This window comes from Rhodnius prolixus, unplaced genomic scaffold, assembly GCF_049639745.1.
Source record: "Rhodnius prolixus isolate KJV_2025 unplaced genomic scaffold, Rpr scaffold_40, whole genome shotgun sequence".
Taxonomy (NCBI): domain Eukaryota; kingdom Metazoa; phylum Arthropoda; class Insecta; order Hemiptera; family Reduviidae; genus Rhodnius; species Rhodnius prolixus.
This window is the reverse complement of record NW_027411620.1, coordinates 129,739-145,677: the sequence shown is the minus strand read 5'-3', so window position 1 is coordinate 145,677 and position 15,939 is coordinate 129,739. Positions and strand designations below refer to the sequence as shown.

Sequence of the window (15,939 nt, the reverse complement as noted above, 5' to 3'; positions counted from 1 at the left end):
TTAGAGAGAAATCATTTGATTTTAGTTTTAAAAATTTAACATTAGAAGATAAAAATTTTTTGTTTGATAGTATTAAATTTGCTTTTTGGAATGTAAATGGAATCAATTCTTTATTTAATTTAAGTAAGGAAGTTAAACTGCTACTGAAAAACGATGTTATTTGTCTGTGTGAAACATGGGAACATAGAAGTGAATTTAAAGCACCAACATATTTGAAAGATTATTCAGTATATCTATGTGAGGCGGTCAAGGTTCATTCTGTGGGAAGAGCTAGTGGCGGCTTGTTGATGTTCATTCATTCTAAATATTCCAATTCAATAAATATTATTAATAAAACTAGTTACTGGATATTTTTATTTGTAAGTATTGAACAATATCAATTTATTATTGGCATAATTTATCTGAAACCAGATCTAAATGATAATATTATATTAAATATGTTTAAAGATAAACTCAATGATTTATTAACAATTTATGGTGATGTTAACATTATAATAGGCGGCGATTTCAATGCTAGGATTGCTGATTTAAATTTAATTGATGAAGAAATTTTTGAAAATACCATGTTTAATTCTTATAGATCGTCCTTAGATATAAAATTATTATTTATTTATTTATTTATTTATTTTATTTGTCAAAGGGCATTCACCCCATACAAAGGAGTTGGATATATTACAATGTACAACACTAAAAATAAAGAAGTTTCTGTAAAATACACAAAATAAATTTACAATATTAATAACAAAAAATTTGAAAATAATTAAAGAGTTAGTTTGAAAGAAAAATATATTTACAAAAATTACAGAAGTATTTTAGATTGGTTACATAAGTGTAAAAAGAAAAAAATACCTTTAAGAGAAACTAAACAAAACACTATTCTCAAACAATTCTGCTATTTCCAGACAAATAATAAGAAATACGTTTGAGAAATTAGATGAACAAGATCAAGCCATATTTATCAAAGAAGTCCATCTATTTCTTTTATCGAGGGCGTTCACCGCAAACAGATATAATTTGCGTAATTGTGCCGTATCATTTAAAATTAGAAGCCGTTTAATGTTTTCATGGTTACCAAGGCATTCACCAATATACCGCCCGCGTAAAGTTACATAGAAGGGACAAGAGACAAAGAAGTGTTCAAGTTGGACACGGCTTATTAGGGGAAAATATAGTTCTTTGTTTATTCACATATAAAATTGGCATCTTACTGCTGGCAAGACGTATTTGCGAGAATAATCTTATATAGCTTACTTTATTCTTATCAAGGAACACCTCACTTGAAGAACCTAAGGAACTAATATCTCTAAAGTATGTGTTATATTTTGAGTTTAAAATGTTATCTATGTCTTTACTAAAGCAGTGATTACTATATTTTTCTATTATATTATTGAAATTTGATTTGATCAGTGAGCTGTCACACAAATATCTATCGTCCCAAGCGCCGATAGTCAAAAGATTTTGTTTTAGTTGGGCCAGCCAGTTGAAGGGAATAGATTTATTTTCAATTAGTTGCACAAGACGGTTATAACAATGTTTCTGCAAATGATCATCAGGGAGTTCCACTAACTTTAACCAGTATTTAACTGTTCTTTTAAATATAGTGCTTTTAGATGCAATGAGCCTGTTTCTAATCGGATATACGAACTAGAAGTACTCATTGGCAAGTGTAATAACTGTTTAAAATATTTTTGTTGGACTTTTTCGACTTGATCAGTGTAAGGGGAAGCCCAAACTTCAGAAGCGTATAATGTCACTGAAGATACTAATGAATTAAAGAGCAGTATTTTAGGAGACCAAGTATCGGATTTATAATATGAAAGCGTTCTTAATGTTCTGGTGATAGCAATATTGCTTTTAGATACAAAATAATTCGCAGCTTTAGAGAATTTTCCCGAGGAGGAAAATGGGACACCAAGATAGACAAATGTGCCAACTAAAGAAAGCGGGATATTATTATAGGTGAATTGCCTTATTTTTTTAAAGCGACCAGATTTTTGAAAAGGAACAACTACGGTTTTACTGGTATTAACTTTCAGATCGTTCTCCGAACAGTACTGATGTAACAAATCCAATTTAAACTGAACATCCATCGGCGAATACGCCGTTATTGCAAGATCATCAGCGTAGAGAAGCATTAAAAGATCTTTGTCCTTATTAATTGAAATGCCTTCAGCACCCCTACTCCGAAAGAAACTAACTATATCGCTGATGAACAGGGAAAATAAAAGAGGGCTCAGTATTTCCCCTTGTAGGACCCCTTTCGTGACTCTAATTTCATTGGATTTAGCACCGTTCACATCAATCACTAGCCTCGCGCACTTATAAATTTCTTTAATAATTCTTATTAATTTCGGGCTAACATTCAAAGCGAATAATTTCTTAAGGAGTAATTCATGTGAGATGGTGTCGAATGCTTTTTCAAAATCAACGAAGATTATGAAAAAGTGACTTTTAGTTAATCTGAGCTGAAAGTTTATAACCGAACCAAGAGTAAAAATAGCATCTATACAGCTTTTATTCTTCCTAAAACCCATTTGCTCTACGGGCAGAATATCATTTTCCTCAGTCCACCCCACCAATCGTTCATGCAGTATACTGGTAAACACCTTGACGATACAATTCAAAAGAGCAATCCCTCTATAATTGGAGGGGGTATTTGGATCGCCTTTTTTAAATAAAAGTATAAGCTTGGATATTCCCCATCCTAAAGGTATTTTTTCTTGCGACCATACTTCGTTGAACAAGTTCAAAAGATATTGCACCCATGCAGGTGGTAAAATCTTGAAAATTTCATTTGGAATTGCATCAACTCCAGGTGACCTTCCAATCTTAGAGTTTTCTATACTAAATATTAACTCATCTAAAGTAATGGGAGCTTCCAGACGGGGGCAACTTACCCCAAAAAATGAGGTTACTTCAACTGGAGTAGGACTGAGTTTAAATAAGTTGTTGTAATATAATTCCCACCCATTTAGCTCAATTGGGTTGCAATAATTTTTAAGTTTAAGTGAGTTTACCAAAGACCAAAAATCCCTGGAGTTGTTAACATTACGAAATTTTAGCGATAAAGTTTCTTCGTGGCTTCTTTTGGCTTTTGTCAATGACTTTTTATAAATCTTCTTTGCTGATAAATACAAATCTAGATTGGATTTTTCAAAATGTGAATTTTTGCACCGTCTATAACATTCTTTAACTAACTTTTTATTTGCCTTACATTCTTCATTATACCAAACTTTATTTGAATTAATAACATTTAGATATGAAATTAAATAAAAGAGGTATCCAATTGGTACAGTTAATGGAAGAAATAGGTCTTTTAGTGCTGAACGGTCGTTCACCCAGCGATTCCCCTGCCCAATATACCTATATTTCCCAAAATGGCAACAGTGTTATTGACTTAGTTTGGGTAAATACACTATGTTTGTCATTAGTCTTTGACTTTGAGATAATAAATATTCCAACATCAGACCATTCATTGTGCCAAGTTAAATTTTCTCTGGGTTCATCCCAACTTCAAACAAATTACGGAATGGACTCTAAAATAATATTGAAAAGGGATGATAAAGTTAAATGGGAAGAATATACGTCACATTTATCTTCCTCTAAACATAATCTATTATATGAGCGACGATGTTAATAATCTATCTAATAATTTCAATTTCCTCAGATATTCTCTGTACTATTCCGAAATCACTTCATACTAATAATTTCAAAAAATATTGGTACACTAAAGAATGCTACGAGTCAAAAAAGAAAGTTAATAAATTAATCAAGTTATGCAGAAAAAACAATTTCTCTCCGGATTTAACTAAATTATATTTAGAGGCCAAAAAAGAATATAATCGTTTAATAAAACTGGCTAAGGCTAGATATGCAGCTGATATTCAACTCTCATTTAGAAATACACGCAATCCTAAAGACTTCTGGCTTGTCGTACGTAGATACAAATACCAAAAACAGAAAATTAATGAAATAAATATTAATGATTGGTTGGTTTTTTATTCCACCGTTTTCCCTCCTTTGGAGATTACTGATGAATATTATATTAGCACTTTTGATTTGTTAATTGATGTGGAATTTTCCCTAGAAGAACTCCTAGAAACTATAGCTTTTTCTAAACTTAATAAAACTCCCGGCCCTGTTAATATCCCAAATGAAGCCTTTAAAAGGCTCCCTGATAACTGGATTCACTATCTTCTTAATATGTTAAATAAAATTTGGTTAGAAGAAAAAATTCCATCATCGTGGAGTGTGCTAAAAATGAAAATGATACACAAGAAGGGGAACCCTAAGGATCCATTAAATTACCGTGGCATCGCTCTTATAAATACGCTAACTAAATTATTAACTCAGATGTTGCAAAGTAGATTATCGAAATGGACTGAGGTTAGCGGTGTCATACCCGAAGAGCAGTGTGGGTTCAGATCTGGACGCGGCTGTGTTGACGCTATATTTACATTATCCTCTGTGATAAATTTACAACTGAGAATAAATAAAAGGCAACTTTATGTTGTTTTTGTTGACTTCAGGCGCGCCTTCGACTCTGTTCCGCATGGTCTTCTCTGGCTGAAACTGTTTAAAACAGGTATGAGCGCGAAAGCCATCAGAGTCATTAAACAAATTTATAATTACGCGAAGATGTTTATCGAGGGGAATATGGGACGCTCTGAGGAGATTGACGTCACAACGGGCGTACTGCAAGGTGAAATATTGAGCCCTTTGTTATTTAATATTTTTATTGCAGATTTAGTAGATTACTTCACTAGCAATGGTGCTCAAGGGGTCAGTATTGATGCTTCTCGGGATTTGCTCATGCTTTTTTATGCCGACGACCTTGCTATCATAGGTTCCTCTTGGCATGATATTCAAAGGAAACTTCGAATTTTAGAAAATTATTGCTCTGAAAATGGTCTAAAAGTTAATAAGGAAAAAACCGTAATCGTACCTTTTAAAAAAAGTGTAAAATTAGCAAATCTTAAAAAACTCTATTTCGAAGGCTTACCAGTAAATACCAGTAAGACATTTACGTATTTAGGAATCCCTTTCTCGTCATCCGGTAAATTTGCTCGTTCTGCAACGCACTTTGTCTCTAAAAGTTCCCTTTCTGTCCCTCTTGTTCTAAATATTTTCAGCTCGGTAAAGAGTGACACTTGGCAGTCCAAAACTCACTTGTTCGATTGCTTGGTCGCAAGTGTTTTAATGTATGGCGCCGAGGTCTGGCCCGCACCATATGCAGAGCTAGTCGAACGGGCACGAATAAAATTTCTGAAATCTCTTTTACATCTCCCGCGATCAACACCCGATTTCTACGTTCGTTTAGAGACTGGAAGAGTTCATCTCAAATTAAGAATTTTTAAATATTTATTAGGATGGTGGCTCAAACTTCTATTGATGCCGAATGATCGACTTCCGAAAATTTGTTACTGTAAAATGTTGGAACTCCAAGATAATCGAAAGATCCCCTTTAATTGGTGCCATTAAATATAACTTAGGTTATATTTACTTGAAATAGGAGCTGATGATTTATGGAAATCTCAAGATCCCAACCTCCTATCCTCTTATCTCCCCAACCTATTAGAATCTTTTAAAAATAACCTTATCTGTAAAGTCACATCACCATATAATCCAGTTTTTCGAAATATCAGTACTTTAGGACTTGGAGAATCTTATTTCTTTTTTCATTGCCATATAAACAAATTAAGGGTAGCCAGCCAATTGAGGTTATTTGGAAACAAGTACTGCAGAATCTTCCTTGATAAGGTTTCACATAGATTTAATCCTGACCAACAATGCAACTTATGTGCATATGAATGTGATAATTTAGAACACTTCCTTTTAACATGCCCTATGTTGAATTGCTTTAGACAAATGTATCTTTCCAACCATATATTTTACCCCATGGACGATAATACAATGCTAAATTTATTGACAATAGAGTCTTATAGCAAATTGAATAACATCTTTTTTTACGTTCTTAAATCTTTAAAGCTAAAAAATTTTATGCGAAATCAGTAGCAGTTTTATTTTAATTGATTTATTTTATACACTCTCTCGCTATTTCTATTTTTATTTTTACTTTTTATTTTATTTTATTTTTTAATTTTGTTTCTTTTTCTCTTTTCTTTAGGTAAAATGATATTATCTCCACCATTTACATATTTACTCTTCTTGGTCAACAATAAGTGTCAGTTTATTTTTGTAATTACTTTTTAATATTATTATTATTTATATTATTTCAATTTATTTTGTAAATTTCTTTAGTACTTTGTAAATCGACTCAACCCTTGCTGTAAGAAAATCTTAAAAGCAATAAAAAGATTGATTGATTGATTGATACTTACTCACTACGTAACGCCACAAAACTGTTCCACGACTGACCACTGGTCCGCACTGCACCAAATTGCACTAGTCTCAGCTGCACTAACACAGCTCTACTCACTAACTGACTAACCGCCTAACTGGCTAACTCTGAAGCACTCCGCAACACTGACTCTCTCAAACTGTGTCTCAAAACTGTCTCTCAAAGACTAACTTTCCAAAACTAACTCAAAACTAACTGCAGCACCGTCTGTCCAAAACTGACTTCTCCTGCTGTGTCTGCCTCCCTTTAACTACGACTGCCCCACTCCGTCTGTCTCACTCCCACCTGCCGCTCACTGGCTGAGGAAAACACATACTGCCACCACCCCAACTGGGGCCGCCCTCCTCCAACGCTCTGTCTCCCTCCAACTCCGTCTGTCTCGCTCCCACCTGCCGCTCATTGGCTGGAAAACACATACTGCCACCACCCCAACTGGGGCCGCTCCCTTAGCTGGCTTTTACACAGCGGTGGACCGTTACAGGCTACGGTCACTAAACTCCTAGAACAGTCTAGCCCTTTTCTTTTCCAGCTCAGGTAGAGATCGGCCTTTTGGTTTGCACAGTGGTGGCCTGTTACCGACTTTAGTTGCTCAGCCCCTTGAACAATCTAGGCCTTTCTTCTCTGCCCACGTCAACTTCGTTACAATATTGTTCTTATATATATATTTTAACGCTATTTAATTTAAAATTCTCTATTGGCAACAAGCAAATCGGGTTACAATATATAAATAAACATGGCTTGAAACATTTGAATGAGGACTATCCAACGATAACCATCATGAGTCGGCTAACACAAGATGCCGTTGAAGTGAATTCGAAGGATATCAAGCGATCAGGTGATTGCGAGGTCATCGACGCTTCAGTCTTCGGCGAAGATCTGAGGGAAGAGTAGTTTGGGATAGATTGTTTACGAGTGGGTTGAAGTGTTGGGAAAGTTTGGAATGAAATTTGGTGTAACGGGATTGGCTAGGTCAATGACAGATGGGATTTTTAGATCAGTTTGGAAGGTGTGATTGCTTATAGGAGCATTAAGGATTGTGCGTAGGATTTTCGATTGAAGGGATTGGATGCGGTTGAGATTGGAACGCTTTGCAGTACCGTAAATTTCAAGTCCGTATGTCCAAACTGGGGCTAAAAGAGCTGTGTAGATTTTCTTTTTGTTGGTAATAGACAATTTGGAGCGTTTGTCGAGGAGTCTTTTGGTCATTCGGTAACGTAAGTAAGATGTTTTGAAGACGAATTAGGAGCAGCCTTTCCAGCACTTTTCCAAGAATTGGCAGGAGGCTGATGGGTCTGTAGGATTTGGGATCATGGGAAGGTTTCTTTGGTTTTGGAATCATGCAGACAAAAGCAAATTTCCAGTGGATGGGGATGTGTGTGGTTCTTAAGACGGAATTATATAAGGTGGCAATGAATACTTGAATACTTTAGCTTTTTTGGGAAGTTGGATTAGAATGTTAGAAGTAATCAAATCGTAGCCAGGACTTTTTTTTCTGGGTAAGTTTTGTATGGCCATTTTGACGTCGTTCGGTGAGGAGGGTTCGGGAGGAAGAGAGAGTTGAAGAGGTACGTCAAGTTGACTGAGAACGTGTTCCGTATTGCTTGGGTCCTTTATGACTTCGTGAGGTGTAAATAAGGATGAAAGATGTTGAGCCAATAGTTCTACTCTTTTTTCGTCGGATTTGGCCCTGCATCTGAGGGGATGAGAGGTATATTGGTATTTGAGTATTTTTCTTATGGCTGTCCATAAGGTGTGGCCGTTTGTGCTTAGAGACTCAGTGTATGTAGCGTACCAGTTGGTTTGCAGTTCAAGGTAAAAAATGTAAAAGGTGGAATCTGCGTATAAATTTAAATAAATCCAAAATCATGGTTTTTAAAAAAAGTAATAGTGGTAAGATGTGGACGAAAAACGAGAAGTGGTTTTTAAACTAGGAGCAAATAGAATGTGTGTAAAAAAAAAGTATTTAATGTTGGGTAATAATTAAAAGTAAATTGCGATATTAAAGAGAAAGTAAATAAGGCAGAAGTAGGAATTAACATTTTTTTGGCAATTTGCAAGTACCTTATCAGTCTAAAATTAGAGTTTTTGATTCTACAATTAAAAATATTATTAGTTATGGGTGCCAAGCAGTGGTGTCTTCGAGCCGGAACACTCCGTAGCGTCGTTCCGGTACTTCCTTTTTGGACAGGAACGAGCTCCGGAACTTAAGATGATTTCTGTTCCTTCGGGAATTGGTTAATGTATTTAAAAAAAAAAAAATACGTGAATACAATATTTTACATCTGGTCGCTTGGAGGTCAGATCCAGCTCTGAAATGTAAGTCTGGTATCTGGTTATTATAGCATTGTATGATGACAGAAAATAAATTATTATAAATATTTATGCAATTGTTTATGAGTACTTTACGTATTTTATAATTTAACTATTTTTATAAAATGTTCTTAATATTGTAATGAACGTATACATAAATAAAATGGGGTTCGCAATGATTTTCGCTTCCTTTCCTTTTTGGTGTATACAAAATATTTTAAAAAATTAAAGTATATCTAAACATTTCGGTAAAAAAATAAGTAACAGGGCACCTCTGGTGCCAAGTGTGGGGATTTAAGCTTTATCAGGAAATTGAAAAAGTTGAACGATTTTTATTTTTAAAAAATCTTTTAATTGCCTTCTACAACGCCAAATTATCTCATCTATTTAGAGACGTGTAGAAATTTAATTCATATGCACACTCTTAGAATACTCTTCGTTATACATTAAAAATTCCAAAATAATGAAGAAAATACATTGTGTAAAGTTGTAGCAAAAGAAATAATAAAGCAGAATTGGTCATGGTTTAAATGGTGGGGAGACTTAGCAGCTATAATAAATTATAAATTATATTTAAAATTAAGTTCTTTGAGTTCGTGAGATAATTAATTCTCAAATGTTAGATGTGTATAAAGAGAACTTGATTCAAGAATGAATAAAAAAGGCCGCACAGGGGACACATCACGGCCTTTACAATATAAAGAAATACATTATATTCCTCAATTAAAATATAAAAACAAAATTGGTGTAGTAATGAAATGTAGAGGTGAACTTTTAAATTTAAATTATAACCTTTTGAAGTACAAAAAATACAGTTATGTTTAATGTGCAATATCACTTTCTAGCAGTATGCCCTATTTTGAGCTCATTAAAAAAAAAAAAAAAAATTAAATAAAGAAAATATGTCAAAAGAGAAATGATAATCGTTCTAAATGGAGAAAATTTAAAAGTTTATACAATTTTATTACAAAAGCAGGAATTTTTTGATCTCAGAATTTAATTATTAAGTTTTTGGGTTTGTTTGATTTTGTTTTCATTTAGAAGTGAAGTTTATTTTTTTAATTAATAGTATGTTAATTTATTTGTATTATTATGAAAGTAACGATATGTTTTTTTAAAGAACTAAAACACCCGGCAGACGGTACAATATTTCTTATGATTGTAAGTAATAGAAAAATTGAGGGGTCTCAAGCTCGCGGTCCGCGGGCCATATGTGGCCCTCGGGGCAATAGTTTGCGGCCCCCACCTAAGTATCAAAGTTTAATGTTAGTGCGGCCCGAGTTTGATACGAATTGCACTTTTCAATGTTGTGTGCGGAGCTGAATGAACCTACCAATTACGGTGGCGGGACATCAGCCGGACTTATTGCGAACTTGTGCCATTACTACGTGCTCAGAAGCGGAGGCGGCCACGAAAATTGCTGCCAGAGGAACAGAAAAAAAAGCGGAAAACTAAACACTGAAACAGTGAAACCAAGTGGAATTATGTATTACACAGCCCCAAACATGTCTTTTTCAAGCCTGCAGTGAAGAGAAAGGCTGGTGATGAGCACAGACCATCTTAAAAAAAATGGGAAGTGCGATATTTCTTTGTTGAGCACAGGGGCATCCCGACGTGTCTTATTTGCACAGAGAAGGTTGAGGTGTACAAAGAATTAATTTGAAACGTCATTACACATGCTGAGGAGTATGCAAAATACCAGGAAGATGATAGAGCAAACCGGGTTGCTAATCTTAAAACATATCTTTTGAGGCAACAAGATTTCTTTAAGAAAGCAACCAAAGAGAATGATGCTGCAGTCGAAGCTAGCTATGAGGTTAGTGAGCTGATTGCTAAAGCAGGAAAGCCATTTAAAGAAGGCGAATTTGTAAAAAAGTGCATATTACAGGCTGCAAGTTTTGTCTGTCCAGAAAAGACAAGTCACTTTAGCAACATCAGCCTTTCTGCCAAGGCCGTAGCAGAGCGCATTTCTGTCCATTCAAGTGCCATTTATGATTCTTGTGAGAAAGTAAAATGTTTCAGTGTATATCAGTCGCTCTTGATGAGGCCGCAGACATCTGGCTGATGTGTGATAACAAAAGAAGCTAAGTCCATGAGCCAATTTGGATCACAGGAACAGTAATCCCACCTTTCTCCAAGAAGGCTTTCACATCCGCTCTCAACTCAAAAAATCTCTTCAATATGTTTCCTTTGCTGAGCCAAAGTACCTCGGTGAAGTAGAGCACATCCCCATATTTTGACTCCATGTCCTCTAAAAATGCGCGAAACCTTGTATGCTTTAAGCCCCTGGAACTGAACTGCCAGCTCGCAATCTATGTTCGTGGTGTTGATGTCAATTTTGAAGTCATAGAGGAGTTGCTCAGTGGTTGCAATGCATGGCCAGACCACCGCTCAGGAGATATTTCACTAGCTGTGTGATGCCATTGAGAATGCCGGTTTGCCTTGGAGTTTGTTGGAATAATAAAACTGAACTGAAAAATGGACTGGTGGCACTTGTCCAAAAAAGGAAACTGGAAGAGGAGCTTCCTCCATCCATTGCTCTGCACTGCATTATCCATCAGCAGGCCCTTTGCAGCAAATGCCTGAAGTTTGGCTATGTGATGTCTTTCGATGTGAAATGCATCAACCAAATCAGTTCCAGGGGCTTAAAGCATACAAGGTTTCGCGCATTTTTAGAGGACATGGAGTCAAAATATGGGGATGTGCTCTACTTCACCGAGGTACTTTGGCTCAGCAAAGGAAACATATTGAAGAGATTTTTTGAGTTGAGAGCGGATGTGAAAGCCTTCTTGGAGAAAGGTGGGATTACTGTTCCTGTGATCCAAATTGGCTCATGGACTTAGCTTCTTTTGTTATCACACATCAGCTTAATGTATTAAACAAGAAGTTACAAGGTTAGGTGCAACTTGTCAGTGCAGCTTATGTCAACGTAAGAGCATCCTCTACAATACTTAAGTTATGGAAAGCCCAGTTTTCTCATACAAACCTTTGCCATTTCCCAGCATGCGAGGTACTCATGGATGTAGGTACACCAATCAGGGGTGAGGAGTATGTGGATGTCATTTTGAAGCTCCAAGAGGAATTTGATCACAGATTTGCAGGCTTCAAGACGTTCAGAGCCGCATTTCAAATTTTCGTAGACCCCTTCTCCTTTGAGGATGCCTCTCCTGTGCTTCAAATGGAGCTCATTGACCTTCAGTGCACTCTGAAGTTCATTCTTTTGAGAGAATTGCCCTCCAGCTTCCCTGAGCTTTCCCGAATGTTCAAACGGACCATTAGTCTTTTTGGGAGCACTTACTTGTGCGAAAAGCTCTTCTTTACCTTGAACTTCATTAAGTCCAAGTACAGGTCCAGACTTACTGATGAGCATCTTCAAGGGCCACTGAGGGTCTCAACTGCTTCCTCCCTTAAACCAAATGTGCTCGGCTATGCAAGAGTAAGCGCTGCCAGATAGCAGCAAGAAGTAGGCAAAGGAAGCCACGTTCAATGCAGTTTATGTTCAATGTTCCATTCTTATTTAGAGAGTTAAATGTTAAAGAACTGTTAATGCAGACATTTGAATTTGAATAATAATAATTACATTTTTGTAGTCAGATACTATATGTGGTTTCTTCAGTCTTCTATATCTGCTGTATTATTATTATTTTCATTTTATTTATTTATTACTGATTGATTTATTTTTTCTTCATTTTTATCATTTTTAATATCATTTTTAATGATATTAAACACTTATATATCGATTTGAAAAAGAAATATAGACATTTAATTATAAAATCTAAAGATATTTATTTCAAGAATATCAAGCTAGCCTTGAGAGATACGAGAAATCCCTCTGAATTTTGGAGGGTTGTGAGTCTATTTCGTGGAAGGAGAAATGATAAATGCCCGATCCCACTGGAGGAATGGGAGCAGTTTTATTTTTTAACTATGCCCCCAAAATTAGTTACTGACTTTTCTTTTTTTGGTTACTTTAATCCAGATCTGGATGGTGCTATCACGTTAGACGAGCTTCTTGTTAGTATTAGCCAAGCTAAAAATAAAAAAGCCACTGGTCTGGACTTAATCCCAAACGAATGCTTCAAAAATTTACCTCCTCCTTGGACGCACTACTTGTTAAACTTGTTTAATCGGATATGGGATGACGAACGTTTTCCGTCAGACTGGCACAAAATAAAGTTAAAGCTCTTGCACAAGAAGGGTGACCCGTTGGACAAGAGAAATTACAGAGGAATAGCTATCATTAACGCCATTACGAAAATCTTCACTGGTATCATACATAAAAGGTTAATGAGCTGGGTGGAAGACAGGCAGCTTATACCTGAAGAGCAGATGGGTTTACGTTCGGGAAGGGGCTGTCGGGACGCCATTTTCGTTTTATCTGCTGCAATTAACATAAATCTTAGGCTGAAGAAAAGATATGTCTTCGGCATTTTTGTAGACTTTCACCGTGCCTTTGATTCGGTTTGTCACGAAAAGTTGTGGCATAAATTGTATTCCTTAGGCATTAGTTGCAAAATTATAAGAATAATAATGAATTTGTATGATGGCGCAACACTGACAATCTCTGCTGACGAACTCCTTTCTAAGGAAATCACTGTTTCGGAGGGGGTGTTGCAGGGGGAAATTCTCAGCCCCTTGTTATTTTCCCTTTATCTGAAGGATATTCTAGAGTTCTTCAAAAGTAATGGAGCACAGGGCGTAAGTATTGGACACAATCGTGACCTATTAATGATCCTTTACGCCGATGACATTGTCTTGCTGGCATCTTCTGAGCGGGAAGTCCAATCAAATTTAAACATTCTTGAAGATTACTGCCAAGTTAACTCTCTTACAGTGAATACTAAGAAAACTCATGTGTTACCCTTTTTTAGAGGGGGCAGAGTAAGGAAAACACGGAGTTTCTTGTTTAGCCAATCTAAAATACAAGTTGTAAATTCGGTCATTTATTTGGGTGTACCATTCTCCACTTCAGCAAAGTTTTATCAGGCTTCAAAGTATTTTCTCTCTAAATTTTATATAGCTCAATCATCTGTTCGAAATATTTTAAAATCAAGTAGGTCTGATTCCTGGAATAGTAAATGCCAGTTGTTTGATTCTTTGGTTGAGAGTGTTGCTTTGTATGGTAGCGAAGTTTGGGGTTGTCTGTACGGAGATATATTAGAGCGAGGACAATTAAAGTTCTTTAAGTATATTTTGAGAGTCCCCTCTAATGTCCCAAGTGCTTATATCAGACTAGAGTGTGGCCGGACTCATACTAAGTTTAGAATCTTTAAAAGAGCTATTGGTTGGTGGGTTGCTATTCTAAGCATGTCTGATGACCGACTCCCGAAATTGTGTTTCTCAAGGCTATTAGAATTAGAATCTAATTTTACATTACCATTTAACTGGGTATCTGTTTTACGGACTCATTTAAATGTAATCGGTTATGAACAATTAATCACAATATCGAATGTAACAGATATATTAAAGTATAAAAATGACTTGATTGCCTCTTATAAAAATCACATGTTTAGTTGTGATGTTGATTTTGCTGTAAAATCTTCCTTCAACAACTTTTACAGGAAAATAAGTGCACTGGAGCCATCTGCAGAATCTTATTTAGAATTAATTGGCAGTATAGAAAAATTAAGAGTAGTCGCACAACTTAGATTGTCGAGTAAAAAACGATTCTCTTTGAAAATAGGCTCAAAGAAAATTGATATTTTTCCTGAAAATGTATGTCAATTTTGTAATAATGGCAATAATGATTTAACTCACTTTCTTTTTAAGTGTTCGAGATTTTCAGATCCTAGAGATAGATACCTTTCAGAATTTGTGATCCATGAGAATATTGCTGATCTGTTAATTATTACTGATACTCATCGTATAAATAGCATTTTTTCATTTTGTAACAGTTGTATTAATTTAATAAGATGATAAAAATTAATTAATTGTACTTCATTAGCATATGTAACAGTAAGAGGGCCACAACAAGTGCGGCAATCACTAGAATTCAGTTATTTATGTTTTCTTTTTAAGTTTTACTTTCTCTTATGCTGTATTATTCAGTCTGTCGCAAGAGAGGGAGATAAGAATGTACTCTATTTGAATTTATTGGTTCTCGTTTAATTAAGGATTATATATATAATTTTGGTCTCACAGTCAATCAGAGATATAAACCAACATGTATTAGTGTTGAATTTGTAGTGTTATTTCTATTTCATTTATTTATTTATCTTTTCTTGTAGTTCGTTTCTATATTTTCTTTTCTTTTTCATGCAGTTAAAATGTAATATTTTATAACGTATATATTGAATTATTCCAACTCCCTGCGACAAGTATTTGTATTACTTTATAAGCAGAAATAAATTTATTATTATTATTTAAATGATTACTACTATTTACTATTACTATTTATTAAATAATAGAGTATTATTATTTTTTTCATAATTTGAGAGTACTGCAGCAGTACTACTAGTAAAAATAATTTATATAATTTTTTGGAGTATTTGTATAACAATTACTCAATTGTTATTTGTATAACAATTTGGCTTTTATATGAATATTATGGTGATGAGAATTCAGGGTAGGAAAAACATTTAGTATTTTATATATATATATATATTCATATCTTTGCTTCAATTATCTTTTATTTAATTAAAACAAAATTTTAATAAAAAATAATACACCTAAAAAGCAAAATAATCCTCATAGTAATAATTGAAGAATTATGAAATATATATATAATATTCTTCTTGTTCCAGATGGGGGATTTTTTCCTTGGACAGCACAAGAAAACGTTTAGGAAATGAGTATATGTTTTCTCTATTACATCTTTCTGGAAAAAAGAAAACTAAAAAAGAGAAAATTATGGGATATTAGAAGATGTGGTGAAAATGACTGGATATTGCTATGTTTTTTATTTAAACAACCAGGTCCCTGATGCAAACTTAAAGATGTAATTAGTTTTTAAGACTCTGAATCAAACTTTGATAAAAATATTTTTTGAATGTTTAAAGGCTTTTTTTTACAATTTTATTAAAGACAATTTATTTTTTCTTATGAATTTGTTATTTTATTTTTTAACACAAAATAAGATGAAAAAATAAAGACATTTGATAACATTGGAATGTTTTTGTAAGAGCTTTTCTTGTGGAAAACCTAATGCGGCCCAGCCTCACCCAGGCTCTACCTTCAGCGATTCCCGGGTAAATTGAGTTTGAAACCCCTGTTTTAATCAGAAAAAAAAAAGAAAAGAAAAATGCTATTATTTTTAGATTACTTATCAG

At 34.6% G+C, this 15,939-nt stretch overlaps 1 protein-coding gene and 1 long non-coding RNA gene across 2 annotated transcripts; both read left to right on the top strand.

Moving 5' to 3' along the window:
• The first annotated feature begins 11,046 nt into the window (after nucleotides 1-11,046).
• Nucleotides 11,047-11,514, top strand: LOC141457628 (general transcription factor II-I repeat domain-containing protein 2B-like). The gene has a single exon (XM_074134829.1). It carries the CDS (start codon nucleotides 11,047-11,049, stop codon nucleotides 11,512-11,514), a length of 468 nt encoding a protein of 155 aa, XP_073990930.1.
• A 3,681-nt stretch (nucleotides 11,515-15,195) lies between these two features.
• On the top strand, nucleotides 15,196-15,608 carry LOC141457648 (uncharacterized). Its single transcript, XR_012460428.1, has 2 exons — nucleotides 15,196-15,236; nucleotides 15,415-15,608. It is a non-coding gene; the product is annotated as an uncharacterized lncRNA (long non-coding RNA).
• The last annotated feature ends 331 nt before the right edge of the window (nucleotides 15,609-15,939 follow it).

What these genes read in the sequence shown, in the direction of transcription:
- LOC141457628 (XM_074134829.1), top strand. Translation starts at nt 11,047, where the DNA reads ATGGCCAGACCACCGCTCAGGAGATATTTCACTAGCTGTGTGATGCCA.